This window comes from Vicugna pacos, chromosome 19 (assembly GCF_048564905.1).
Source record: "Vicugna pacos chromosome 19, VicPac4, whole genome shotgun sequence".
Classification (NCBI taxonomy): Eukaryota; Metazoa; Chordata; class Mammalia; order Artiodactyla; family Camelidae; genus Vicugna; species Vicugna pacos.
In genome coordinates this window covers 42799770-42826195 of record NC_133005.1, presented here as the reverse complement: position 1 = coordinate 42826195, position 26426 = coordinate 42799770, and the positions used below count along the sequence as shown (strand labels likewise).

Here is a 26426-nt window from a genome sequence, read left to right as displayed (position 1 = left end):
CTTCCCAAAGGCACAGGGAACCCAGCCCCCATCACCAGGTCCCACCCACCCACCCTCCCCTCCTCTGACACCCCTCCTTCCTCTCCCAGTATCCCTCCTCTGTCTTCTCCAAGGCTTCTGCCCCTCAGATCAGCGCTGGCCAATGGAAGCTGAATGCTGGTCAAAAATGTGATTTTAAATTTTCTAGTGGCCACACTTTTAAAAGGTACAAAGAATGGGGTGAAATTATATAATAATAGATTTTGATGAATGTTTAATTATATACTTATCTAACCCAAGAGAGCCAAACTGTCATTCTTTCAACACACCGTCCATATTTTAAAATCGAGGTAGTTCACATTACTTTTGAAATAATATGAGATACTATTTGAAATCTGGTGTGTGTTTTACACACACCACACATCTCATTTGGACACAAAGTTTCCATCAGAAATACTCAATCTGTATTTAGGTTTTATAGAATGTACAGTTGAAAAAGACGTGCACATAACCAAGTTGTTCCAAAGTGTAAAAGGTTCTCTAATAAGCAAACTGAACTTTGGTTTTTAAATTTCAGTTACATTTAACTTAAAATCCTACTTCTCAGAAAAAGGACATTTGGTAAAAATGAAGAAAATCTGAATCAAGTATGGACTTCAGTGAATGACACTGTACCAAGATTGGGTCACTGATTGTAACAAGCGTACAGCACTCATGTAAAACGCTGATCATGGGGGAAATGGGGCCGGTGTAGATGAGGACTCTCTGTACTGTCTTCTGAATTTTTCTATAAATCTGAAACTCTTCTCAAATCTCCTCAAACCTGCTCCCTCAATCTCACTCCCCAGAGAGACCCCCGTGACCAGGTCTGTGACTTTAGACCTTGTAATACACACGTGCAAATTCACAGTGACTTTTCTTTTTCAGAGTTTACGTAGCCTACATGTTTGTTCACTCCACAGTAGATCAGAGTCTTACTAACGGCACCTCCTCAGTGCTGCATAAGCAGCCCATTCTCCCCTCCCTGGCCCCCAACCCCATGCACTACTCAGGCCTCACCCATCCTTGCCTGGCCCTCCAGGAAGCTGCCTGAATGGTCTCCTGCTCCTCCACCCTCTCTCCCCTGCAAGCCCCACGCTCTCTCAGCTGCATCTGCTTGTAGCATCCTCTAAGGGCTCCTGTGCCTCAGGATATGGTCCCAGCGCCCCACCTGCCCAAGCCCCAGGGTTGGCCCTCCTCTCCCTGCAGGAAGACCTCCAGCCACAGCAGCTGTTCATCTTTATCCAACGCAGCCCACCCTCAGGGCCTTTGACAAGCCGTTCCCTCAGCCTCAACTTATTCCCCACAGGTCCCTTCCCAAAACTTCCCTGGACCTCCGGCCGTGGGGAACCTTCCTCTCTAGTCCACTTTACCCTACGTGGTGTCAGCATTTGTTGTGACATTTCATCCCTGAGATTACGTGGACACCATCTGTCCCCCTCGACATCAGGCCACGCTGTCGGGCGGCCCCCAGCACGTGAGAGGCAGCCCCGGGCCCGCCCGCCCCCACGCAGGCACCCGCCTCCCTCCCCTGCCCCCCAGTGACGATCTGTCTGGGGTCTGGCTCACAGGCAGGGCTGTGAAGCCCTCTGGGACACAATAGGTTTCATTCCTCTCTGCGTCTCTCCCACGCCTGACCTGGGGTTTGGCAGAGATTATTGCTAAATAAAAGCAGTAACTGCAGACACTAATATTTCCTTTCAGGATTCAGAAAACCAACCTGAACTCATTAACCTTGGGGCAGCAGGACTGAATAGAAATGCCCCTTGTGCTTATCTGCTCATAAAAATATTCATAAAGCGGGTGCGTGGCTGCGGCCCACCGCGCGGCAGGCCCCGTGCACAGCTCCCACCCCCCCCGCCCGCCCCGCACCCACTGAGGAATCGGGGGTGCCCACGGTTACGTGTGCCCTAGGAGACTGGGGTGTCCGGGGGCCCTCAGCCAGTGCGTCACGTCACAGCCCGGCGTGCCTGCTTCTGTGCCGCAACGGGACTCACACACGCGGCCTGAGCTTTTCCTCCGTGTCAGATGCGTGAAGCCCTTTCCCCGTGTCACCTTTTTGCCCAGGGAGCCTCTGAACCCACTGTACTGAGGTGAAGCCTCCGCATCTCACCCAGAGTCGCCTAACCTGGGTTCCAGCCTGCATCTGTCGGGTCCAGCCTCGGCTCCCGCCACAGAGCACAAGGGTCCCAGTCCCCGCCCTCAAGGAGCCCCAGCACGGTGGGGGGAGTGGGTAACGAAGAAGAGAGGGGTGTGTGCCGGGAGTTGGGGAAGCACAGAGCCCTTGCCTGCCTCCCCGGAGAAGCACACCCTCTGCAGGGAAGCTGACACGCGTGTGGGGTTGGGTCACACGAGGCGATAACGAGGCCTGGTGGTGTCTGTATAAGGCCACGGCTCTTTGACACACTGATCTGCATGAGGGTAGCTATGGGCACACGGGCTAGACATTCACACTGGGCCCCATGCTCAGAAGGGCACCACACAGGGTGCAATGCTCTGCTCTCATTGCCTTGCAATTCCTAATGCTTTCCAAGCAAAGGCCCTGCTTTTTCAACATGCACGGGGCTCTGCAATTTCCGTAGCTCGTCCTGGTGGCCAGTCTTGGTGTGTGGCTCTGACAGCTATGGTACGAGGCTTGGCAGAATAAATTGAGCAAGAGAGAGGCATCCTGGCCCTCCCTGAGCTCACAGTCTGCTGAGAAGTCATGTGATCCACAGGTACCCTGATCTGCACTAACAGTGCTTGGAGCTAGGAAGGTGACCCAAATGCCCCTTGTTCCGTGGGAGGCAGTGAACGGGGACAGCAGTCTAGGCTCTAGGAGGCGTGGGCAGGCCCAATGTGAGACAGGGTTATGGGGAAGTTCTCACTAAAGATGTGGACACTTGAGCTGAAAGATGGAAATGAGCCGGAAGTTCCAAGAAGAGCATTCCTGGAACAGGGAATGGCCAGTACAAAGGCCCTGGGGTGAGTACAAGCCAGGTGTCCGTCATTTCAGGCAGCAAATACCCCAGACTGGGCAGCTTAAGCAACAGACATGTGTTTCTCACTGTTCTGGAGCGTGGGAGGCCCAAGATCAAGGTGGCAGCACATCTCATGTCAGCTGAGGGCCCGCTTTCTGGTTTGCTTTCTGGCTGTATCCTCACATCACTGAGAGAGAGGGCTCGGGGCTTTTCTTCTTAAAAGGGCACCAGTCCCATCCTAGGGGCTCCACCTTCATGACCTCATCTAAACCTGCTGTCTCCAGGGACCCCAGCCCAAATGCCATTGCTCTGGGGAGGAGGGCTCCCACCTAGGAGCTGGGGAGGGCACAGGCACTCAGTGCTCAGTGCTGGATGTGATCATTCAGCCCACAGTCATCAAACTGACAAAAATTAAAGATTAGGAGAAAATATTAAAATCAGCAAGAGAAAAGCAACAAATAACATACAAGGGAACTCCCATGAGGTTATCAGCTGATTTTTCAGCAGAAACTCTACAGGCCAGAAGGGAGTGGCATGATATATTTAAAGTGATGAAAGGAGAAAATCTTACAACCAAGAATACTCTACCCAGCAAGGCTGTCGTTCAGATTTGATGGAGAATTCAAGTTTCACAGATAAACAAAAGCTAAAAGAGTTCAGCACCACCAAGCCAGCTTTACAACAAAGTTAAAGGAACTTATCTAGTCATCAAACCACAAGAAAGGAGAACAAAGAGAAGAAAGAGAAAAAAAAAGACCTACAAAAACAAACCCAAGCAATTAACAAAATGTCAGTAAGAACATATATATCAATAATTACCTTAAATATAAATGGTTTAAATGCTCCAACTGAAAGCCACAGACTGGCTGAATGGATACAAAAAAAGACCCATACATGTGCTGTCCACGAGAGACCCACTTCAGAGCTAGAGGCACACACAGGCTGAAAGTCAGGGGATGGAAAAAGATATTCCATGCAAATTGAAACCAAAAGAAAGCTGGAGCAGATGCTTACACCAGACAAAATAGATTTTAGAGCAAAGACTGTTACAAGAGACAAAGAAGGACACTGCGCAACGCTCAAGGGATCGAGCCAAGAAGAAGACGTAACAATTGTAGATATATATGCACCCGACGTAGGAGCACCTCAGCATAAAGGCAACTGTTAACAGACATAAAAAGAGGAATCAACAACAGCACAGCAAGAGTGGGGGCTTCAACACCCCACTTACAGCAGTAGACAGGGCATCCACACAGAAATTCAATAAGGAAATACAGGCCCTAAATAACATGTTAGACCAGCTGGACTTCACTGATCACCTACAGAGCATTTCATTCAAAAGCAACAGATACACGTTCTCCCCAAGTGCACACTGAACAGGCTCCAGAACGGACCACACGCTGGCCCGCAAAGCAAGCCTCAGTAAGCTGAAGAAAATTGAAATCGTCTCGAGCATACAGGAACTACACCACAATAAAGGTGTTAAAAAAATGTAAGTCTGAGGGTTTTTAAAGTGTATTTTGAAAACTCCCACAAAACTTGTTAACACTGTTCTTATTCCACAAAACAGCACCAGCGGGAAGTGCCCGAATGACTTACAGTGAGAACCGGTGCTGTTTGCCAACACCTCTGTCCCCATCATTATTTGCATGCGTGCGTGTTGACGTAAGACAGGTTTCTCACTGTGAGTCACCGAAAGTGTTTGTAAGCCCCTGGTCTCGTGTTGTAAATTTTTATAAAGCCCATTTAGGAGACTCGTTTTATAAAGCCTTATCCCAGTTTACGTTCCCACTGGCAGGGTTCCCACTAATTTTCACCTACATTTGCTATTTTGGGAATTCATATTTTTTGCTAATATAATGAGGGTAAAATTTTAACTCATTGGGCCTTAGTTTGCACAGCCCTGATGATTCAAGGGCCTGAGTGTCTCTGCGTAGCTTTATTTCCCATTCCGTTTCCGCTTCTGTAAGATACTGGCTTGTGCCTTGACGCCTGTTTTTCTACTGTGTCGTCTTTTCCTTAAGATCTGTGGGACTTCTTGACATGTTCTGACATTAGCCCTGTGCTGGTTCCATGTGTTGTGAATATCGCCTTCTGGTTTGTGGTTTTCCTTTTCATTCCCTTCATGGTGGCTTAGTAACAGAAGCGATAGAATTAGGAACAGAAGTTCCTAATTTTAACGGATTTATCAGCCTGTCTTGCAGTGGTAATGCTTTTTGCATCTTGTTTAAGAAATCCTGCCCTATCCTGAGGTCATAAAGATATTCTCCCACATTTCCTTCTAAAAGTTCCAGTACTTTGCAATTTCCATTTGTGTTCCAATATCCATTGGAAATTGACTTGGGGGTTGGAATGGGGAAGGGGTAGAATTCCTTTTTATTTTCCCCGTGGAAAGCCAATTGTCTTGGCCCTCCTTATTGGATAGCCTTCCCTTCCTCACTGATCATACATCGCGCTTATAAATCCACAAGACATTATCTGAGCTTTCTATTCTATTCTTTTGGTCAATTTGTTTATCTCTTCATGGAATACACAATGTTACAATTACTCTAGTTTTCAATAAATCTTCTAGTACAACACGCCCCCATCTCTTTATTTTTCTTCCATTTCTGACACTTTTGCTCTTTCGTACAAATTTTGTAAACATCCTATAAAGTCTCAAAACAATAAAAGAAAAGAAAATCACCTGTTGGGATTCTGGCTGGAATCCACTGTGTTTACTAACCAGTCTCTTGCTATTTCCTATCCATGAACATACCACTTCATTTATTTATGTCTCCTTTAATGTCTTTCAGCACATTTTTATAATTTTCTCCAAATATATCTTGCTTATATTGATGAGATTTATTTCTAGGTACCTTATACTTTTTACTACTATTGTAAATGGTATCTTTCCCCCATTTATTTGTTGCTGTAATAGAATATAATCAGTTTTTATATTGATTTCTTTTATCGAGCCATCTTGCTAAACACTCTTACTGTTTCCAATGGTTTTTCTGCAGATTTTGAATTCTGTCCAAAGATAATCAGATCATCTACCAATAGTGTTCATTTTATTTCTTTCCTAGTCCTTAAACCTTTTATTTCTTTTTCTTATCTTACAGCTAGGACCTTCAGTAAATGTTCAAAGTAAGTGGCATCCATTGTGAAGGCAGCATCTTTTATTTCTGATTTCAACAGTTCAGTATTTCACCATCGAGAAACACCAGTCAGTCAATTACACTTCAGACTCACAGAAAAAGAGATCAGATTTGAAGGCACCAGAGGCAAGGGCGGAGGGAGAGGCAAAAGGTACAAATTTCCAGTTAAGAGAGAGATGAGCACCGCAACATGGTAAATACAGTTGGCTCTGCCGTATGTTCCACCTAGCAGTTGTTACGAGAATAAATCCTAAGAGCTAGCAAAAAATAAATAAACAAGAAAGAAATATTACTTAATGAAATGACATTGGTAATGCCCTTAATCAGCATAAGGATATTTCAAACCATTTCTCTTTTGATAAGATTTTTTTAAAATTGTGAATGGGTTTAGAATTTTATCAAATGCTTTTTCTGCTCTTATGAGTGGACATCACATGGTGTTTCTCACCATATGGGAACGCAGTGAATGACACAGATTTTTCTAACATTAAGTGCTTTTGCATTATTGTGACAGACCCGACGTGGGCATAATGCGTGATTGTTTATGCACTACGGCATTCCACTGCTAATATCTTTTTTTTTCTTATTTTAAAAACTTCATTCAAAATATACAACTGCTAATATTTTATTCAGGACTTTTGCAACCACATGCATAAATGAGGTTGTCTTGTAAGTAAGTTTTCTTTCTCACACTGTCCTCAAAAGGCTTCACGGTCTCTCTCCTGTGAGGGTCCTTTCCAAAACCTCACCAGGGGGCAGGAACCCTAGCCACGTCTTCATGTGGACACCAATTCCTGCAGACGTTGAGATGTGAAATACACTAACATTAGTCATTTGGGAGACGGTCTCTTCCCTTTCTTTTGCTGGCCTGTTCCACTCTGACTGCCCTCCAACATTACCGCCTGCTGTCAGGTGCTGGAGTAGCCAGGGGCATTCGGGGATTCGGCTTTAGAAGCAGCCAAGTTGGAGATGCTTTTACTTAGTGAGGTGTTGTCCGTGTGTTTCACAACCACTTCCCTGTGTAGTTAAGAGACCGCTGGCTGAGCAGGTGTGGGACTGGCTTCCAGGAAGGCTCTCGCCTCTCTCTGAACTCCCTTCCCACTGTCAGGACACGCAGGTGCACTTGAATTTGTCCTCTGGCACCAGTCACCAAAACCCTGAGGGTGGAGGAGAGACACACATAAGCCAGTCTAGGGAACGCTGTCTCACATCTTGGCTTGTACGTGAAAGAAACTTGACAGAGGTTTTCCAGAGTTTGATTCCAACCCAAAAAATGTATGCCATTCTAAGGAGTTGTGAAGCTAAAAAGAAACATTTCTAAATTACTGAGAACTGCAAATATATTCGCTCAACAAAGGCAAAGGAAAGGCAGACTGGCCTTTGTACTCTTGCCATAGAAAATGAAACTACAAAATCTTCGTCAGATAAGGGCGATCAAAGACGGCACCACCCAGAAGGTGCAGGAAGGAACCGCGGTAAGAAATTCAAGCAGTTATTCATAAAAAGAGTATTTTCCGGATTTTTGTAATGTGTATAATATTTGTCAACTTTCTACAATTTGTTGATTTCATATGATTTTTTCCCTCATTCTAAATCAGTATTTACTTTGATGCCATTTTGGGATTTTTGTATAAATTCGCACCCTGTTCTTAGGAGGGTCTCCCAAGTTGAGTAAACCTCAGGCTCCACAAAACCCGGCTCCACAAAACCCTTGGTAACAAAGGACCCACAGAGACACCAGGGCGGGGGCGCCCCCCTCCTCCTGCCCCCTGGAGGAATTTATGTGAAACTGGAATGCTCCGTTTCTTCAGAGGGTGGTGGGACTCATCTGTAAAAGCACCCTGGCCTGGGTTTTTTTGCTTGTTTGTTTGGTTTTTGTTGTTGTTTATTTTAGGGGTGGAGGCGATAAATTACAGCTCAGTTTTTCATTATAGAACTACTCATATATACATGCCAGTAGGGTTATATACTGGACCATAAACTTCTTTTTTTTTTTAAATATTGCTGCTGGATCTATAGTTTTGTCTACTTTCCATTCCCAATATTATTCTCTCTCTCCTCTTCCTTCCTTTCTTTTTCTGATCAGTCTCAGCAGAGATGTATCCAAGCCATTAAGGATTTCAGACCAGCCTGGGCCTTGCTAGTTCTCTTACAGCTTTGTTTTCTACTTTATTAATGTCTGCTTTTTTTTTTTCTTATTATCTCTTTCCTTTTACTTTCTTTGGGCCTACTCTATTTTTCTTGTTCTAACATTTTAAGCTGAATAACTATCTTTAAATTTCAGACTTCCTTCTCTTAAATGTAAGCCCATATGGTTACCTCGAAGTCTTGCTTTCTCCACGTTTCACGTGTTTTTGTATGTTCTTTTCCCACTTTTTGCTTAGCTCTAAGTTCTGGGTTTTTCATTTTTTTTAATTTTGATTTCTTCATTGATGCCTGAGTGCTTCCAAAGTATTTAAAATTTCCAAATACATCCAATTTTTTCAATTGCTTTTGTTTCTGACTTTTAGTTGTACTGTGGTCAAAAGCGTGGTCTGTGTGGTACCAGTCCTTTGAATTTGTGGAGACTCATTCTGTGGCCTAGTAGAGGGTCAGTTTTTGTTATTGTTGAACATGTACTTGAAAAAAATGTGCATTATCTCATGGTTGAGCACAGTCATCTATTTATATATAATTGTGTATACATACTTACACAACACACATGCAGGTGCACACACACAATGCATGTGTGCACACACGTGTATAAAACCAATTACATTTGTTCACTGTGTGTTTAAATTTTCCACATCATTACGAATCTTTTGCCTACTTGACCTATAAATAATTGAAAGTTGTGCTAAAATCTCTCATGATGATGATGGATTTGTCAGTATCTGGCTACACCTGTAGCAATTCTTGCTTTGCATATTTTGATGTAACTTTATGGTCTTATCTTCCTGGTAGACTGGATCTTTTATGGAGTGACTGCTGTCCTTAAGAATGCTTTTTATAGTACATCCTATTTCATCTGATAGCATTTTCCTTTTACTTAGTGTTTGATAAGGATTTTTGATCCTCTTACTTTCAACCTTTCTGTGCCTTTATGCTTCAAGTATGTGAATAATATCTAGCAGAAGTTTCAAAAATCCAAATCAATAATGTCTGTTAACCAGCAAATAAACTGGATTTGTTTTTATCATCTTTTTATTTTCTACAAATTGTGCTTTTTATGCTTTTTTCCTACTTCTTTGTCTTCATTTTCAATGTAAGAGATCAGCCGAGTCGTGCTTATTCCTGCTACTTTTTCTCCCCTCTTCCGGCTGAGAAGTGATCTGACACCTCTATTATTTTAGTGGACACGTCTGAAATTATAACATCTCAATATGTTAATCTTTTCCCTGATAATGCAATGAATTTAGAACACTAACTTAATCATCCCCTCCCAAATTACATAGTGTTGTTTTCCAGTATTTTAGTTAATATCTTTTTTTTAAACTCCACAAAATTAGACATCATCAGCTTTTTCAACTTTTTTTTAAAGATTTACAACATTTTTCAAAGTCTTTGCTCATTATATTTTATATTAAGGATCAGGCGTTCCTTCATCATAAATTCCTTCACACAGAAGGGTGTTTAGTATAGCGGTGAACACTCAGTATTGTTTATCTAAAAAGGTCTTTGTTTCACCCTTGACCTTCATCCAGTTATTTGGTGGGTGCACAAATCTGGGCTGGTGGCTCTTTTCTCTTGTTTTCCCCTTTGGTTCTGCAGGTTTGAGTGTTGATTCATCTTCACTAGTCTGGTTTGGTATTCATCATCCTTCTTGGCACCAAAGGTTTGGTGTTTTCATCACTTCCGGAAAATGATGAGACATTTTTCTCTTCACCTGCTGCTTCTCCGATACCTTTCTTTCTTCTCTTTCTGGGAGACATTACTCAGGGTTCTCATTATAGTTGCTGTGTCTCAAATCCTTTTCCTTAGTTTTCAGCCCCCTCTCTTTTTTTTCCTGATTTTTGGTAATTTCTTCACATCTGTTTTCCAGTTCACTAATTCCCTTTTCAGTGGTATCTAATCTGCCTCGTGACCTAAACACTAAATTTTTATATCAAAAATTATATTTTTTTATTTCTTAAAGTTCCATTAGATTCCTTTTCAAATCTGCTTGGTCATGTTTATAACTCATGTTTCTTGTTCATTTTTTTAAAACTCTATGTTTTATTTCATTAAACATTTTTTACATACTTTTCTTTATTCCATGATAGTAATTCCAATATCTGATGCTCCTGGGATGTAAGCTTTTTCCTTGTGCTAATTCTTATTCCATAGTGGGTGGCTTAGCTGTGTATTTGGTGATCTTTAACTGGGAATTCATGGACAATTTTGGAACTAAAAATGATCATGTTTTCCTCAAGAGAGCGTTCATATTTGCCCAGGAGTCAAGGGAAACCAACATCTTGGGACCCCCCCCAATCCCTGGTTACCCCAATCTCTGACCACAGGGGATGCTGACACTGACTTCTGCCCGCAGGAGGGTCCACACAGGCCCCACTGCAGTTCACTTTGGGAGCAGGGGCTCAGGGGCTTCCCTGATTTCTGACCAATCATGCTTTACATCAGATCCAGCTGTGCATGGGGAGGATGTCCCTCAGAATATTCAGAGTCACGGTGCAGAATCAGGGGGCCAAGTTACATTTTTTAAAGACCACACTTGCTGCTCCATGGAGAATGGATTACAGGGGGCAGAGTGGATTCTGGAGATATGGTGAGAGGCCACAGTCAGTTTTTCAGGTGAGAAATGATGATGGTTTGACCCAGAGTGATGACAGTGAAAATAAGCAGAAGGGTATGAATCCAAGTCAGTGGAGCATCTGCTTATGAATTTGTGCCCCTTTAATTTAGGTATTTTACAATCACACACAAAAATGTGTGTTTAGCCACAGACTTTCATTAACTTGTAATTGCTCTTCTAGTGTTCATACATTAGATTTGCAAAAAGTGAAAAGTTTGATCATATCGATGTGGCCAAATGTGTAAGTACATAGATACTCCCATCCTCCATTGGTAGAAGATAAGTTGAAACAGCATTTTTGGAGAGCAATTCGGTCAAATTGACCAACATGTTAAACGCACATACAATTTCTTTGTTAGGAATTTCTCTAAAGGACACACAAAATATTTATACCAAGATACATTAAAAGGATGTCCAACGTATTGCTGTAGGCATTAATAGCAAAAGAAAAGAAAAAGATTGACCACAATCTACATGACCATCTACAGAAGATTGGTTAATTAAACCAAGACTCATCTGTATCATGGAATGCTGTTTTGTCTTTTCCACAAAGAGATAAGTCGAAGGTGGAAAGATAGCCTTGATAATCGAAGTGTAAAAAGCAAAATGCAGAATGATGTTACAGAAAGATTGCATTCATAAAAAATAATTAATAGCCAAATAAAAACATATACCTTTATATGCAGAGACCAGCATGACACGTCCCTGGGAGGGCGCACACGGGGCTGCGACAACGATTCACTGCGGAGGGGGCAACCAGGGCTGGCGGGTAGAAAGACACTTTCACTTTCCATTTTACCACATTTTTTTAATACATTTTGAAAATTCCACTGCAAGCCATATACTGCTTTTGTCTGAAGAGTTTAGCCTGTTTTTATTGGACTCGCCTTGATTAGGGCATCTGCTTCCCCTGCCTATTACATCTCCTGTTTGTGCCACTTCACCATTTCCTCTGGTTCTTCCTTCAAAGACTGTGTCTTAGTCTCTCCGGCTCTAAAAAGCCAACCTTCCTCAAAGATGTCCAAAATCCGTTATTAAGTTAAAAAACATAGATTCCAAATAATCTACATAGGATGACCCCATTTTTGTAAAACTAATAATCATAATAGTAGTTGAATGAATGCACGTGTGTGTGTGTGAAAAGAAAAAAAGTCTGGAAAGATTTATTCACTCCTTCAACTAAGATGTACCGTGTGCCTGCCGTGGGCCAGGTGTTGTGGTGGGGATGGAAGTTCAAAGGGGGCCGGGGCCCCTGTGCTCAGGCTCCTGGCAGCCCGGACTCTGGAATGCAGAGGGTAATGTGCACCAGCTGGTCAAGGGCGACGAACTCTGAGTGAGGCGATGAGGGTGAGCTTTACATCACCTTCATGCCTCTCTGTATCTTCTGATTCATTTTTTGCCCTGTGTATGTAGTACAAGAACATAAATGAAAATAATAATTAAGCCATAAAACACTTAATCACTCTAGCCCTCTGGTTTTGTCTCTCCTCCAGACTCCTACACTCGTCTGTGCCATAGCGGAGACTCACTGATACTAAAACAATTTACGTCGTGTGTCTGGATGTCAGATTTAGGTGGGATCTTGTGTTGTCTCTGCACTCCTACCTACACACAACCTGCCCCCAGCATGTCTGCATCTCCCTGAGTGTCCGTCCCGCCTCGGCCTCTGCCGGTCCCTTCCCGAGGGGCTGCTTTCCTTGAAATTCTGCCTCTGGGTGACTTCAGTCTCCATCCTCACCCTGTGTGTGCACTGTGGATGGATGTGTAGCCCCGGCCAGCTCCTCAGCACCGGGATGCCCCATCAGCTCCTCCAATTGCACACCCCCCAAACGGAACTCTTCCCACCTCTTCATCTCGGGAGTGGCACCCCAGCCCCGCAGCCCCTCGGCTGAGAGCCCCGCAGCCACACCACCCTTCCTGCCTGACTTCACCCCACGTCTCAGCAGCCCCAGGGTGCTTTCCCATCTCCCGCCCCTACTTCTCAACATCCCACTTCTCCAGCCTTGCCTCCACACCCGGGGTTGGAGGTGGCCTCCCAGGGGTCACCGCAAGCCCCTCCTTCCCCCCAACACACACTTGATAAGCCTTAACACACATACACTTGATAATCCTTAATATAAGCCAATAGGGCCTCAGAGCCTTTGTCCCCAGCTGCCTGTCACTGTGTGCCACCAACGGCAATTTGGCCGTAGCTGATGGCTACTATCCTAGAATTGGGTCACCATTTCTCTCTAAGTCAACTAATTCACTTTCACTTATTTTCAAAAAATAACCTATCCAGGGAGAGGGTATAGCTCAGTGGTAAAGCACATGCCTAGCATGCACGAGGTCCTGGGTTCAATCCCCAGTCCCTCCATGAAAATAAATAAATAAACTTAATAACCCCCCAGAACAAAAATAATAATAATTTTAAAATTAAAAAAACTTTAAAAAATAGTCTAGACCTGTATGCTTTAGCCTTATGCTAACAAAATCCCAGGCTGGCTATGTCAGTTATCCACCTGAGTTGAAACAGATATGTGACTATCGAATGTAAACTGTCCATCATGTGCCCCTGGACTCATGGCCAGTGCCCCCCTGGCAGGCGCAGCACCCCTCTCAAAGCACTGCCTTTCAAAATGCCCACCTGCTCACACCCCACCCCACCCGGCCTGCCTCTCTCTGCTTGAGGAACACTCCATACACCCCAAGTGGCTAACGGGGCGTCCTGTGCAGCCCCTGCTGCTGTCGCCTCTCCATCTCTCCCCTCGACAAGCCCTCACCCCGCCCCCGCCCGTCGCGGGGACTAATTACTCCCTCAGCTGTCGGCGCTTTCACACCTCCCTGCCGCCTTCGCAGCCTCTGCCTGAGTGCCCATTAAGGCTGTCGTCCGTCCGCCTGTCAAGCAGCTCCTCTCCTGTAAGATGCTCAAGGAGCACGTGGCGGCGAGGCTCCTCCTGGCAGCCCCATCCTTGTCCCTCCCTCCCGCAAACCCCACCAGCATCGGGAAGAACATCTCCAAGGTTCTGTTCAGAATATCAGCCCCTGAGCCCCCGTAGGAGCATCTTAGCCACCAGGCACACAGCAGGTGCTCAATAAATGTCAAGCAGACACCAGGGGCTGTGTGTGCATTTGGAAGGAGAGTTTACAGGTAACACAACTGGTTTAGAGTTTGGGTCTTTTTTGACCCGCTTGGGCAACAGAGACTAGCCACTCTAAGACTCTCCCCTTCGGAGCCTCTGTTTCCTCGCCGGTGAGGTGGGGCAACACTCCTGCCCCTTGGCTTGTGAGGAGGGCCCAGCAGATAAGCACACGTGGGCTTTACAGACTCAAGAGCTTCACAGAAATGCAGGGCTTACTCATGGGATGGTAACGAGATGCTGGATGACTAATCCACTGTGGTCCTCCAATTAGCGCTGCTCCCGTCCCGCCGGTCCCTAGGAGAGCTGTGCGCGCTCCCCGGGAGGGATAGGAACACCCCGATCCAGGGTCGCGAAGGAAGGCAAGAATTGCAAACCTGTTTATTTAACATTTAGGAAGCCAGCGCATTTTCCTGTACCTTGTCTGCAACACTTAAGCCAATATTTGCGTCTTCGGGATTCTATCTGTATGGTAATTTAAAAATAGGGCTCGGACTTCCAGCCGGCCTTTCTCCCAAAACTCCAAAAGCCCATTCATTTTCTAGACAGTAAAATAATGCTGTGATTAAATATTACCATTTCTTTTCAAATAAAATCCGGTAACTTCTAACAAAATGGGTTTTTTGAAACATGATGTAGGCTTTCCCACAAAATTGCACTCTAGGGAAATTCCTTATTTTGAATGTATGGAAGAGACCACGAACTTAATCTCAACACAATGTAAGAAAAATTGACTTGTTAAATTACAGTAATTTTCTTGCATTTAAAATCTCCATGCTTCCTGTCCTGGAGGACCCAAAGGCCCCCCGATATGCGTCTTTGGGGTAGAGACCGAGGAGCCAAGATGTTTTGTTTAATTGTTCATGAAGCTTCCCAGTTCCCCTTTCTTGTGGTTCCAATTGGAGCGTTCCTTCTGTGTTGCAAACGTCTTCCAAAGGAGGCAAGGGTCGGCGACCCCATGACCCTTGCTCTTTGGTCTCCCAGTTCATTCTCTGTGCGTGTGGAAACCAAGATCTCCCACGTGGAAGAAAGCATGGCCCCCAGAGCAGGTCTTCGTGGGCTCCCTCTTCGCCCAAGTCAGGATGGACCGAGGGAGCCCGGTGGCCCCGGGCTGGAGGCGGAGGCTGGAGGAGGTGGTGCCGGGTTTCACCCGGGGCCGCCCAACCGCCCCAACCACAGCTCAAGAGGGCCCCCTTGTGGAGACTCCCAAGAACAGCCCCTGAGTGGTGTGCTTCCCCCAGCGCTGGGGCAGCTCCCCGTGGCCCCCCGCCTCTCCGGGCAGTTCTCAGACCCAAAGGCGCTCAACGGAGACCAACGGTCTCCATCCTTCTCTCCTCGAAACCTAAATACTTCTGTGAGACAAGGGGATTCTGGGCCCCTCCGGGGAAGACTGGGTGGAGAACCAGCTCCCAAGGCCCCACGAAGAGTTAAGCTCCCCAAGGCGCCGCCCTTTTCCGGAAGTCTTCGCCGCGATCACACAGACGTCTTCTTTCCTATTGAACGTGTCAAGCCCTTGCGATTATCTTGCCAAATTCCTGTTCTATAGAACAATGGAAGCTTCAGTCTTCTGCCAAGAGAGCGAACAAGGATTCAGTCCACTGGGAGACTTCTAGACACATGCTCTGTTTGGCAAACACTGACTTGGAACTCCACCCCTTAGGGCAGGCGCCCGAGTGTTCGGGGCGCCCCGGGCGCGTTCAGAGGCGCGGGGAGGCCTCGCGCTCAGTCCCTCCAGGCCCGGACTCCCCTCCCCCCGCCCCCCGGAGCTCAGGGCCGGTGGCTGGCGTCCGTGGGAAGCCTTGACCAAATCCGGGATGAATTATGAATATCCGAGGGGCCAACGTGCAGACCCGGGACCACAGGCGCTGAAGTCGGGCTCGGGAGGCAAGTCTCCAAGACACCAGAACATCTGGGTGAAAAGGGAAGAACTCCCATCCATCACCCTGATGCCGTGGCTATTTGGAAACAGCTGGGCTTTGGCTGGAATGTTCTAGTTTTCATCTGGGTGGGAGCCCCAGCCAGAGTGAGGAGCAATTAGCATTATCCTGGGGCTCAGGGAGTTTGGATGTGAACAGTTTTTGTACTGGAAGATTCCTAAGCAAACAAACCGAAAAAAACCGGCCAGTGAGCCGGGCCTGGTGGGCCAGACTTTGTCTCCCAAAGCCCCCATTCCTCTCCCGTCCCGTGAGCTCTGAGTTTTCTCTTCCCTGAGCAGGAAGTGCTCAGCACCAGCCATGGGGAGACAGCTGTGTGGTCAGCCACTCCCCTTGACAAAATGATTTTCAGTCTTGCAAATATAGACATAAAACCATCGCCTTCCCCGCAGGCCACCAACAAGGTCCACCTCCACCAACTCCTCGGCCCAGCCCACCCTGGGACTTTTCATGGAGAACTGGGGGAACAGTGACAAGCCAAACAGTGTCCCTTCACTGACCTTTCAACACAGTGACATCCGAATCGGATGTCCTCCTGAATCTCTCCAGCTCAGAATCTCCTTTTCCCAGATACCCAGTGCCTCCAGAAGTCCTCAGGGCGACTTTGAACTTTCTGACTGCACCACGCAAAGGAGGGCAAGTTCCGAAGCCCTGGAGTGTTGCAGGGCTGTACTTTTTTTAGATACACCATTTCTGAGCCTCTCAAGATCGCAAAGTCCATCCTGTCCAGCGGCCCAGGCCTTGTATGCAAACAGGTAGCCCCTATCCCCACCCCACCCCCAGCCTTGAATGCAAAGACCCTCAGATTAGATGAATACTGAGATTCAGTTACGGCCAAATGAGGGACATACGCAGACTCGGAAGGCCAGCCAGCCAGCCACACCAAAGGGAACTTTAGGCTCCTTAGAATTCAAAGTTTGTCTTCATATTTCTGTGGTTTGCTGGTACTGTCATAGCATGCCAATCTGTAACCTTCTCAGGGGAGTTTAAATGGAAACTCTGCGTACCTTTTGTGCAGTGACTTCATTGGAAAGCACATCTTTTGCTGTAGCGACACAATGACAGCTGCCATTTCAACAGCCAGTTTCTGAAGCTGGTTGTTGAAACATCGTCTGTGTACCATTGCGCGCCAGCACATCTGCACTTGTGAACGGCGGCCTCCTGTAATCAAGACAGGTTATTTTGGGCGGGGATATTTTTATTTAACACGTGCGTAAGCTTCCAAGTACAAACATTGTAGGTGAATTACCTCAAGCTGAGGGTTTGAAATAAACCAGAGGGTTTCGGACCTCTTTTTTCTTTTTTTTTTAAGCAAGAGAACACTTTTTTTCAAAGCAAATCTTAATTAGCATCCTAGGATATAAATCAGAGCAAACAGTGGGGGCCATGTGGGCTAAAGGTGGGGGGTGGGAGCTCAGTGTCTCCCCTTGAAAATAATACCTGTGGTCTTCTGAAACTGGCTTGAAAACCTCTGATATAGAAAAATTTGACACACATATCCCATTCTCGAGCTGGAGCCATGCTGTGCAAAACAGCCACCACCAGCCACATGCGGCCCCTGAGCCCTGATACGTGATCCATCTACACTGAGCTGTGCTGTGAGTGTAAATACATACTTGATTTCAAAGGTGTATTTTAAAAAAAAAATAAAAAAAACTCACTAATAGTTTTCATATTTGCTACATGTTGGAATATAATATTGGAGGTTGACTAAAGTGTCTTCAGAACTCATTTCACCTGTTACTTTTTAGCTTTTCTAATGTGGCAACCAGAAAATGTAACACTATGTAGATGGCTTACACATGTGACTCACATTCTGTGTCTATTGAACGGTGCCATGGAGTAACATGGAGCCTTCTCTGGGGACGTAGAACCACATCAGGATCCTGGCTTGGCTGGGGCAGTTCCCAAGGGTCAACAAAGGCTTTAAAGCCAAGCATTTGGCATCACGTTGTTACGCTAGGTCCAGCCGGTCCTCAGAACTCTTGGTGGGACACACGTAAACCTCCTTTTGCCTACTTCTCATTTCTCTCCACCTGCTTGGATCAGTGAGGGTCTCCAGGCTGCTGGGAACTCCCTTACTGATCACCCTTTTGCATTTAGCCAGATTCTTAGTTTTCCCAACAGCTGCAAACCTTCTTTTCCTCCACTTCCATTTTCAGCCTGACCCTAATAGCCACACACACGATGGAAATTACCAGACAATCTTTAGGAGGGGAAACCCCAAGGGGTGGGAGATATGACAACAATGAATGCATGTGCATCATTCTTATGGAGCACAAGCCATTCATTCATCCATTCAACTAGAAGTAGCGATCATAACCAGCATTTATTGAGTGCTTACTATGTGAAGGGATTGTTCTAGTGCTGTCCATGTCTTGATACAACAAATATTTATTTAGCATTCATTAGGCACTGTGCTAGAGGCTGAGGAATCAGCAGTGAGCAAGAGAGATAAGGGTCTGTCCTCATGGAAGGTAAAGGAAAAGAAAAGAAAGGGGTAAAGAAGAAAAGAGAGAGAGAAAAGAGGGGAGGAAGGAAGGAAGAAAGAAGGAAATAAGGGAAAAAGAGAAGAGAGAAAAGAAGTAAGAAAGGAAGGGAAAGAGATAGAGAAAGAAAAGAGGGAGGGAGGGAAAAAGAGAAGGGAGGAAGGAAGAAAGAAAAAAGTTGAGGAACCTAGAGTGACACCTCAGTGGCAATGAGCACCCAGCACTCAGATCTTGGTTTCTAAACACCATTTTCGAATAAAAGGACCCAGGACTCCTTAGAGAAATGGCTGATTCCAGGGTTGGGGGCAAGAAAATACAAAATAAGCCTGGAAGATCTTCCAGTGCCAGAAAATGAGGAAGTGCTCCCCCCAAAAAAAAGAAAGAAAGAAAGAAAAGAAAAAAGAGAAGAAAGAAGAGAGAAGTGTATGTAGAAAGGACACAGGAGCTAAGTTGAATTATAACTGAGCAGGACCCTGTGGGGCCTTCCCAAGACAGACACCCCCACACCCACATCTTCCACCTGCCTCTTGTTTAGAGAAGAACTTTAGCCTCCTAGGCCTTCCTCAAATTCCAAAGAATAAATTTAATCAGAGAAGTGAGAAAATGCAAGAACAAAGGGAAACAGTCAAGCAAGACAAAACAATGATAGTTTAGTCACCAAAGTCAAAGGCCTTCAGTGCCTTCTCAAGGGCTACGGATGACACTCTGAGCCATGTCGTTCGCGCAGTCCTGCAGATGCTGAAACTCCCACCAGGGGGAAGAAGTCAGCTACGTGCTGCCCACAAGCATGGAGACCCCAGGCCAGCTGGAACCAGAAGGCTGGTGATGATGTTGACTTCCAGTTACCCCACCAGCAGCCAGTCAGAAGAAGGTCCACGAGCTGATCACACAGCCTACTAAAACCCCCTCCTTCGCCCTGTGTTTTAAAACCTTTCCTTGAAAGCCACCTGGGAGTTTGGGTCTTTTGAGCACTAGCTGCCTGGACTCCTTGCTTGGTGCCTGCAATAAACACTATACTTTCCTTCACCACGACCTGGTGCCAGAAGGAGCTGTCGAGGGCCGAATCAAGGACAATTTGAGCAACACACCAAATCATGATAGCAATGGATTGTAACCTATAAAATAAAGATCCCTGAGTTCATACTAATACAAATGATAATTAAGTAAAGAGATAAACAGGGAGAAGGGAGAGTGCTTCCTTGTAGCACAATTCCAATCAATAAATTCAGAAAGAATGACAGAACTCGAGAATGACCTTCTGGAAAACACCACAGAAGAAACTGTTGTAAGGATCATCAATGGTCATCAACTGATGCTAAAGTCATTGGAGGGAAGTAGGATGAGAAACAAGATATTCGCAGGATCTCTAAGTGTATATAAGATTTTCACTGATTAGAAAGAGAAAGGTAGTAATTTAACGATGGAGAAACCTGGCAGACGCCACCTTCAGGAAGTGATCGAAGGTAACGTCACCAGTGGGAGACAGGCTGACACCCGCGTGCCTCTGGAGCTGATGCAGAGGGAGGCACGACCTCATTTCTTTGCAATTCTTACCAAATCTGCGGAAGTTGAATTTAATCACGAGGAAACATCAGAAAACCCCAAATCGAGGAACACACTTCAAAATAATTGGCTAGTACTCTTGTAAAGTGTGAAGGTCATGAAAGACTAAGACCAAAGAAGCATCTCTGACGGAAGGGAACGAAAGAGACATGACAACTAAGTGTGATGTGTGATCCTGGGTCAGATCCTAGACCAGAAAGGAGACTGACTGGGACATCTGGTGAAATTTGCACAGGATTTGTAGATTACTTCATCACATTGGATCATTGTTCATTTCCTGGTTGTGATCATCCTGCTGTGTGTCTGCCAGATGTTAACCTTTGGGGAAGCGGGGTATACGGCGGCTCTTCCTGCTGCTTTGGCAACATTTTGTGGGTCTGAAATGACCTCAACTTGAAATGTCAAAAAACAGAAGTAAATAAAAAAAACAGGCAGCAGGTAGATAACCGAGGGATGTGATGAGTGCTGCACAGGTTAGGAGGGGAAAAGAGCAGAAGGGGAGCGTTGGATGTCAGCCTGCCATGGTTGTGTTGAGGCCCGGTGATGGGGGAGCGCCCTGTGCAAAGCAGAGGGAAGAGTACTCTTGCCGAGGAACAGCACTGCAACGGCCTCGAGGCAGGAAGGAGTTTGCCTGTTCATCCCTAGGAACTCGCAGTAGGGAAACATGGTAGGATCCAATGGACGGCCCTGGAGACACAGGAAGACAGCCGATTTTGAAGTCCCCGTAGGTCATAAGGGAAAGCGTGGTATGTTACTCCAAGTGTGTTAGGAAGTTCATGGCCCTTGTGTACATTTACTCTGAGACACTTGAGATTCTTCAAAATTATAATCCTATGTGATGAATGCCAGCCTCTCCAGGAGACCAGGGACTCTGGCCAGCATGTGCAGCTTTACAAAGACATAGAACAGCCACGCGATGCTGATGCATGGTGGAGGGATGAGTGCATCAAGATCAGGATGCCGGGAGCCCTGGGCTTTGGATGGGACCTTGGTATCGCTTGTGAGTTGAATGGTGTTCTCAGAAGGATATGTTCAAATCCTAACCCCTGGTACCTGTGAATGTGCCCTTATTTGAAAGTAAGGTCTTTGCAGATGTAATCAAGTCAAGATGAAGTCATGTTGGACCAAGGTGGGCGCTACCCCAGTGATGGGAGACGTAGACACACAGAGGAAAGATGGTCACGTGAAGGTGGGAGACATTGGAGTGATGTGTCTGGAAGCCCTGAACGCCGGGAGCCCCAGGGGCCGGAAGAGGCAGGAGGGACCCTGCCCTAGAGCCTCGGGAGAGAGCGCGGGCCTGCCCACACCTTGATTTCAGACTTCTGGTCTCCAACTACGAGAGAATAAAAGTCTGCTGTTAAGCCCCCTAGTTTGCTGGCCTGTGTTTCGGAGGCTCCAGGACACACAGCCGGGGGGGATGTGATGAGTTAACCTCAGTCTCTCCCTCTGGGGACTGGGCACCCATCACATTTACTTATTAAATATTATTTAAAGTATGACATAATATTTTAAGATCAAGTTCGGACCAAGCCCCTTTTAAAACTCCGTCCTGCCCTCGGCCATGAGGGCTGTGAAAGCAGTATTGCTCCAGGAAGTTCCGCGGCTTTTTAACACCCTCTAAAATCAACGCAGAACCACTAGAATACGCAATGCTCACCTACATGCTGCACCTAAAAGCACTGGGCACGCCTCCCGGAACCTCGGAGTAAGCCAATTAGGGTAGGGGAAAACCAGTGCTTTTCTTTTGCTTTTTGCCCTCCAGAGAAAGCTATCTGAAGACCTGATATTTCTCCATCTGCTCTGGCTACAAACCCCATGTCTTTTCTCCACATCCCCCCAGCCCCTCCCACCCCATTGATTCAGACCTACTCTTTTCATGATCTGGGAAGAAATCACAGATTGTGAAGCTGGGTGTAAAACTTCTCCAAGTCTCCACTTTTCATCTGGAAAATGAGAATAATCACGTCCACCTAATAGAAGCGTTGTGAAGAGCAGATAAGAAAAGGGCACGTATTTTTTATTCCCCTTATATGAAATACCCAGAATAGGCAAATCCATAGAGACAGAAAGCAGATTACTGGTTGCTAGGGTGTGAGAGGAGAGAGGCATGCTATGACTGCTAATGCGTACGGGGTGTCCTTTTGGGGTGATGGAAATGTTCTGGAACTAGACGGTGCTGACGGTGGCACAGCCTGATGAGTATCTTAAATGCCACTGAATTTTAATTGTATGCTTTAAAATGGTTAAGATGGTGAATTTTACATGAGGTGTATTTGATGAGATTTTTTTTTAATTGGGTAAGAAGCACCTGCCTAGGGTAGAATGATACAGGCTGAGCCTCTCCGCCCCTCAGAACTGCAATTTCCTCATCTGCAAAGTGGGGGCATCAACAGAACCTCTGCCGTGGGCGGTTGTGTGGATTTCACCTGCTGGAGTGGCCGGCACATGGAAGCACTCCATCCCCACGCTGACAGGCTGCCTCCCCCAGGATTACTGGGCGGACGTGCCACCATCACGCAGACCCGCTGATCACAACACGATGTCCACCCAGGGCCCATGCTGAAGAGAGGCTTAGCAAGTGTCCTTCCCCCTTAAAGTCCCAGACAGGTTTCACGTGGTGTTGGCTGTGTGGTCCTCTCCTGGCATTCTGACTCATGCTCACACATCAGGCTGGACCAGATCATATTTTAAACCCCAGTAGCCTGGTCTGAGCAATTGGATGCTCTAGATTTAATTCTGCAGGTAATTTGAACGATGCTATTTAATTTCAAATGTTCTGCTCTTATGAGTGCAAAAGCAGCATAATTTTTAATTAGTGGGTAAACAGTAAATAATGGACGGCGGTAAGTGGACACCACTGTTAATTAAAAATCCGTGGCTGATAAAAATCAATTTGGCCCATGCATTTAACTCCGTCTATCAGGTCTCTGCAAAAAGTTATGCAACCTGGCCCACGGCACCATCTGCTTTCAGCCGTGGCTCCCTGAGTTCAGACTCTTCTAGGGGAGAAAAGAGGGAGAGAAAGAAAAGCTACCTCCAGCGCTGCCACTGGAGACGTTTCATGTGCTCATTTCTAATCGGTTGGTTTCTTGTTTGCAACCTTGACGTTGAGAACCACCGAGAGGCAACGTTCTGCTCCGCCCTGGGGGTTTTCCAAAGAAGGGCTCTGGTTGTGTTTTGTGTTTCATGTGTGCGTGTTCTGAATACGGTGAGATGGCACCATATCCCGTCTCCTGACTTAATTAAATCCCAATTTCTCGCAGAAAAACAAAGCAAATGAAAGCACGCCTGGCGGGACCCCCCTATCTGAGGATTCAAGTCAAAATAGGACTTCATGGAGGCAGCACCTCTTCGCGGTGCCTTCGGAGAGGGGACCAGGGTGGGGGTGGGAATCATTCCCTTTTGAACAAAAACACATTTTCTCAAGAAACTAAACTTTGTGGAAAGTGTCAGTGTCATTTTGGGGGGCCACTCACTGTCTTGCTCTGAGACATCAGCCGGATATTCCTACCGGGAAAGCAACACCCACCCCTTTTGGATTTTTTTCTTCCCTCTGCTCCTGTCCGTCCCCCAGATCAACACATTTCATTGATGAGCACTGACGTTCACATTAACCTGCAGTGCTGGACCCAGGAGACCCAGTGTCTCCGGGAGACGCCAGTTGCCGGAGCATAAGACAGTGTGAGGTGTGGACGCCGATGTGTGTGTCCCAGTTCAGGAGTGCTGCCTGGGCGATGCTGGGCGTTTGGCCCAATTCGAATGCCACTCATCCACTGCATCATCCTGGCTCTGGTCCCCGGAAAACTAGCTGTGCCCAGGTAAACCCACTTCCCGGGCTCCCCCTGGCGTGGCCTCATGTGCTGAGTGGCCGACAGCCCTCGGGGCAGCCCGTGTGCCCACCGTCCGCTCGGGAACACCACTGCCCTGGGGCACTGGTTGTTTACTCTCATTTCTCCTGTTTGGCTGTTAAGACCTAAAAGTCAGGAGTAGGATGCGCCAGGAACACACAGGGACGCGGAGCCGCCCCGGCAAGCCGACTTGTGCGCGCATTCCTGCGCTCAGCCTCGCATCCCACCGTGCCTTGAAAACGCCCCCACCACCCCTAGCCTGGGACCGAGAGTCGCCCACCCGGCCGCACCTCGGCTGTGTCGCGCTGGGCAGGTGTGCCCCAGGCCAGCCTTGCGGAGCCTGTCGCTCTGCCCCTAAGAGGAAGCCGAAGCGAACATGTCTCCTAGGGCCGTTGCCGAGGTGAGACAACGCATACAAACGTATGATAACATCCCAGAAACGCAGAGTCAGTAGTCAGCCCACTGCTGCCGTCAGCACCGTCACCATCAGCATCACACCAGCTTCCTCAGCTGGTCCCTGGAGACCCCGAAAGTCTCCCAGTGAGACCTCAGACTTCCAGGAAGGGGGGCAAATCCACTCTGAGAGGCCACTGGGGAGCTGAGAGTTTGGGGGCCACGTGCCCCATCAGACAGCTGCGAGGGGGCAGGGCGGGGACCCCAGGCCTGCCCAGGCCATCCCTGACCGAGCTCCTTCCCTGAACTTGACCGCAGAAGATGTGCGTGTGCGATGGGGAAGGGGACAGAATGGATCATGCGTTCACTCCCCTACGCCACCCACAAGCCTGCCTGGGCCTCCCGGGGCCACCCAACATCTCCACCAGGCCCCCGCGCCCCAACCCACGACGGCCACAGGCCAGGTGGGAAGACGTGCCCTTGGAAAGGCCTGTGGCAGGAGCTGAGCCAGCGGGTCAAGGCCGGCCACCCTGCGAGCACAGCCTGCTGCTGTGACATTTCGACACTGCTCGCCACCAAGCTTCCCGCCGCACCCTGCCATCTGGGCCGTGTGGAGCCCGACTCTGAGCGGGGCTGACAGTTTCTAGGGGAACTGCTGTTCTCGAGCAGCTGAGGGCCCGGTGTTTTCACCTCCGAGCAGCTCCTAGACGTGCAGATCCCACAGCAGGCCTGGCTCGTCTCCATACAATGAGCACATTGGGAGGGTCACTGGAGGGGGCCGGGCCGGCCCCTGCCACTCCAGCCATCCTCCCCGAGGCCTCCAAGGCCTCCCCCAACTGCCCCACTGTTGGCCTCGAGCCTCGGCCCCAGACCCATCACACGCTTACTGGGCACCACGCAGCACCTGGGACGGGCCTGGTCCCTCAGATGTGGAGAAGGACAACACACGGGCCTGGCACCAAGAAGGGACCGGGAAGTGAGTGGCCGCGGAGGGGGTGGGTGCTGGTCTGGCTTGCTGCAGGAGGCAGAGGTGGAGCAGAACCTGGGCTCCTCAGGGGAGGGGGTGGAAGTTCCACTGTCCCAGCCCCTCCGTCTGAGTCCAGGTTGCCTCACATCCCAGAGCACAGGGCTCCTCAGCTACTGCCCAGCAGGGCTGGACCACAGCAGGCAAGCCTGTAGGCAGGAGATGAGTCCAGAGGCTGATTCTAGGTGCACCGACTTGGGGAGCCCATCACTGTCTCCGGGACTGGGGACACCCTGGGAAGAGCTGAGGTGGAGGTGAGGGTGGAGACAGGCCCCTGCCTGGCTCTCTGTTGCCTCCTGGGCTGTGGCCCAGGTTGGGTGGGGACAGCTGGGCAGGCAGAGTAGAGGCTGAGCTGGGATTGCTAACCTGGGTCTGTCTGCTTTGCAGTCCATACCACAGAGACGGCTGGGACGGCAGGGAGTGGCCGCCTGCACTGGGAACCACGCTGCCAGCAGCCCCTGCCCCCCAGAGTGCCTGTCACTGCACTGCTGCCCCCGCGCCTCGACGGGCCCTGGATCTCCACCGGGTAAGCCCCTGAGGTCACCTTAGCCACAGACCGCTGGGCTGGGAGACTTCACCCTCTCTGAGCCTCAGTGTCCACACCTATGGAATGGGCACAATTCATCCAACTGTCCAGAGGCCTGCTGCCTGCCAAGCACGTGCTTGCTTGTCCCCTTGCCCCAGAGCAAGCCTGGGAGGTTGGCACTGTGTCATGCATCCTGCCCCAGCCACAAACAGCACATGGATAAGTCCACATGTCCACATAATGAACACCTACTGTACAAACACTTACTGAGAAGCTACCATGGGCTGGGTGCAGGGGGAGCCGTGGTGGGGACGAGCCCTAGACGCAGAAATAAGTGACAAAACCTTGTGCTAATCTCTGTCCTGAAGGAAATAAAATGGAGGATGTGAGAGTGAGTGGCCTGGGAGGGGTCTTCAGAGGGTGGCCAGGGAAGGCTTCTTGGAGACGAGGACACTTCACTGAGATCAGAAAAAAGAGGAGTGAGCCATCCAGGGACGGGGAGCTGGGGAAGAGCCAGGCAGTGGCTGGTGCCAAGGTCCTGGGGCCAGAAGCAGCAGGCCAGAGGGAGCCCAGAGGTCCTGCCTGACTGTCTGATTCTCCTTCTAGCCTGACTGGCTCATCTGACATTTCAGTTGCCCCGCTGC

The 26426-nt window shown here is 47.9% G+C and overlaps 1 protein-coding gene across 2 annotated transcripts in view; it reads left to right on the top strand.

Annotated features, from left to right (window-relative positions):
- The window catches only part of APCDD1L (APC down-regulated 1 like), a 50459-nt gene that overhangs the window by 13789 nt on the left and 10244 nt on the right, over window positions 1-26426 (top strand). For both annotated transcript variants that reach the window (XM_072944471.1, XM_031687666.2), the window contains exon 2: window positions 25644-25782. In XM_072944471.1, coding sequence (XP_072800572.1) covers window positions 25644-25782 — 139 coding nt within the window. The remainder of the gene's footprint in view (window positions 1-25643; window positions 25783-26426) is intronic.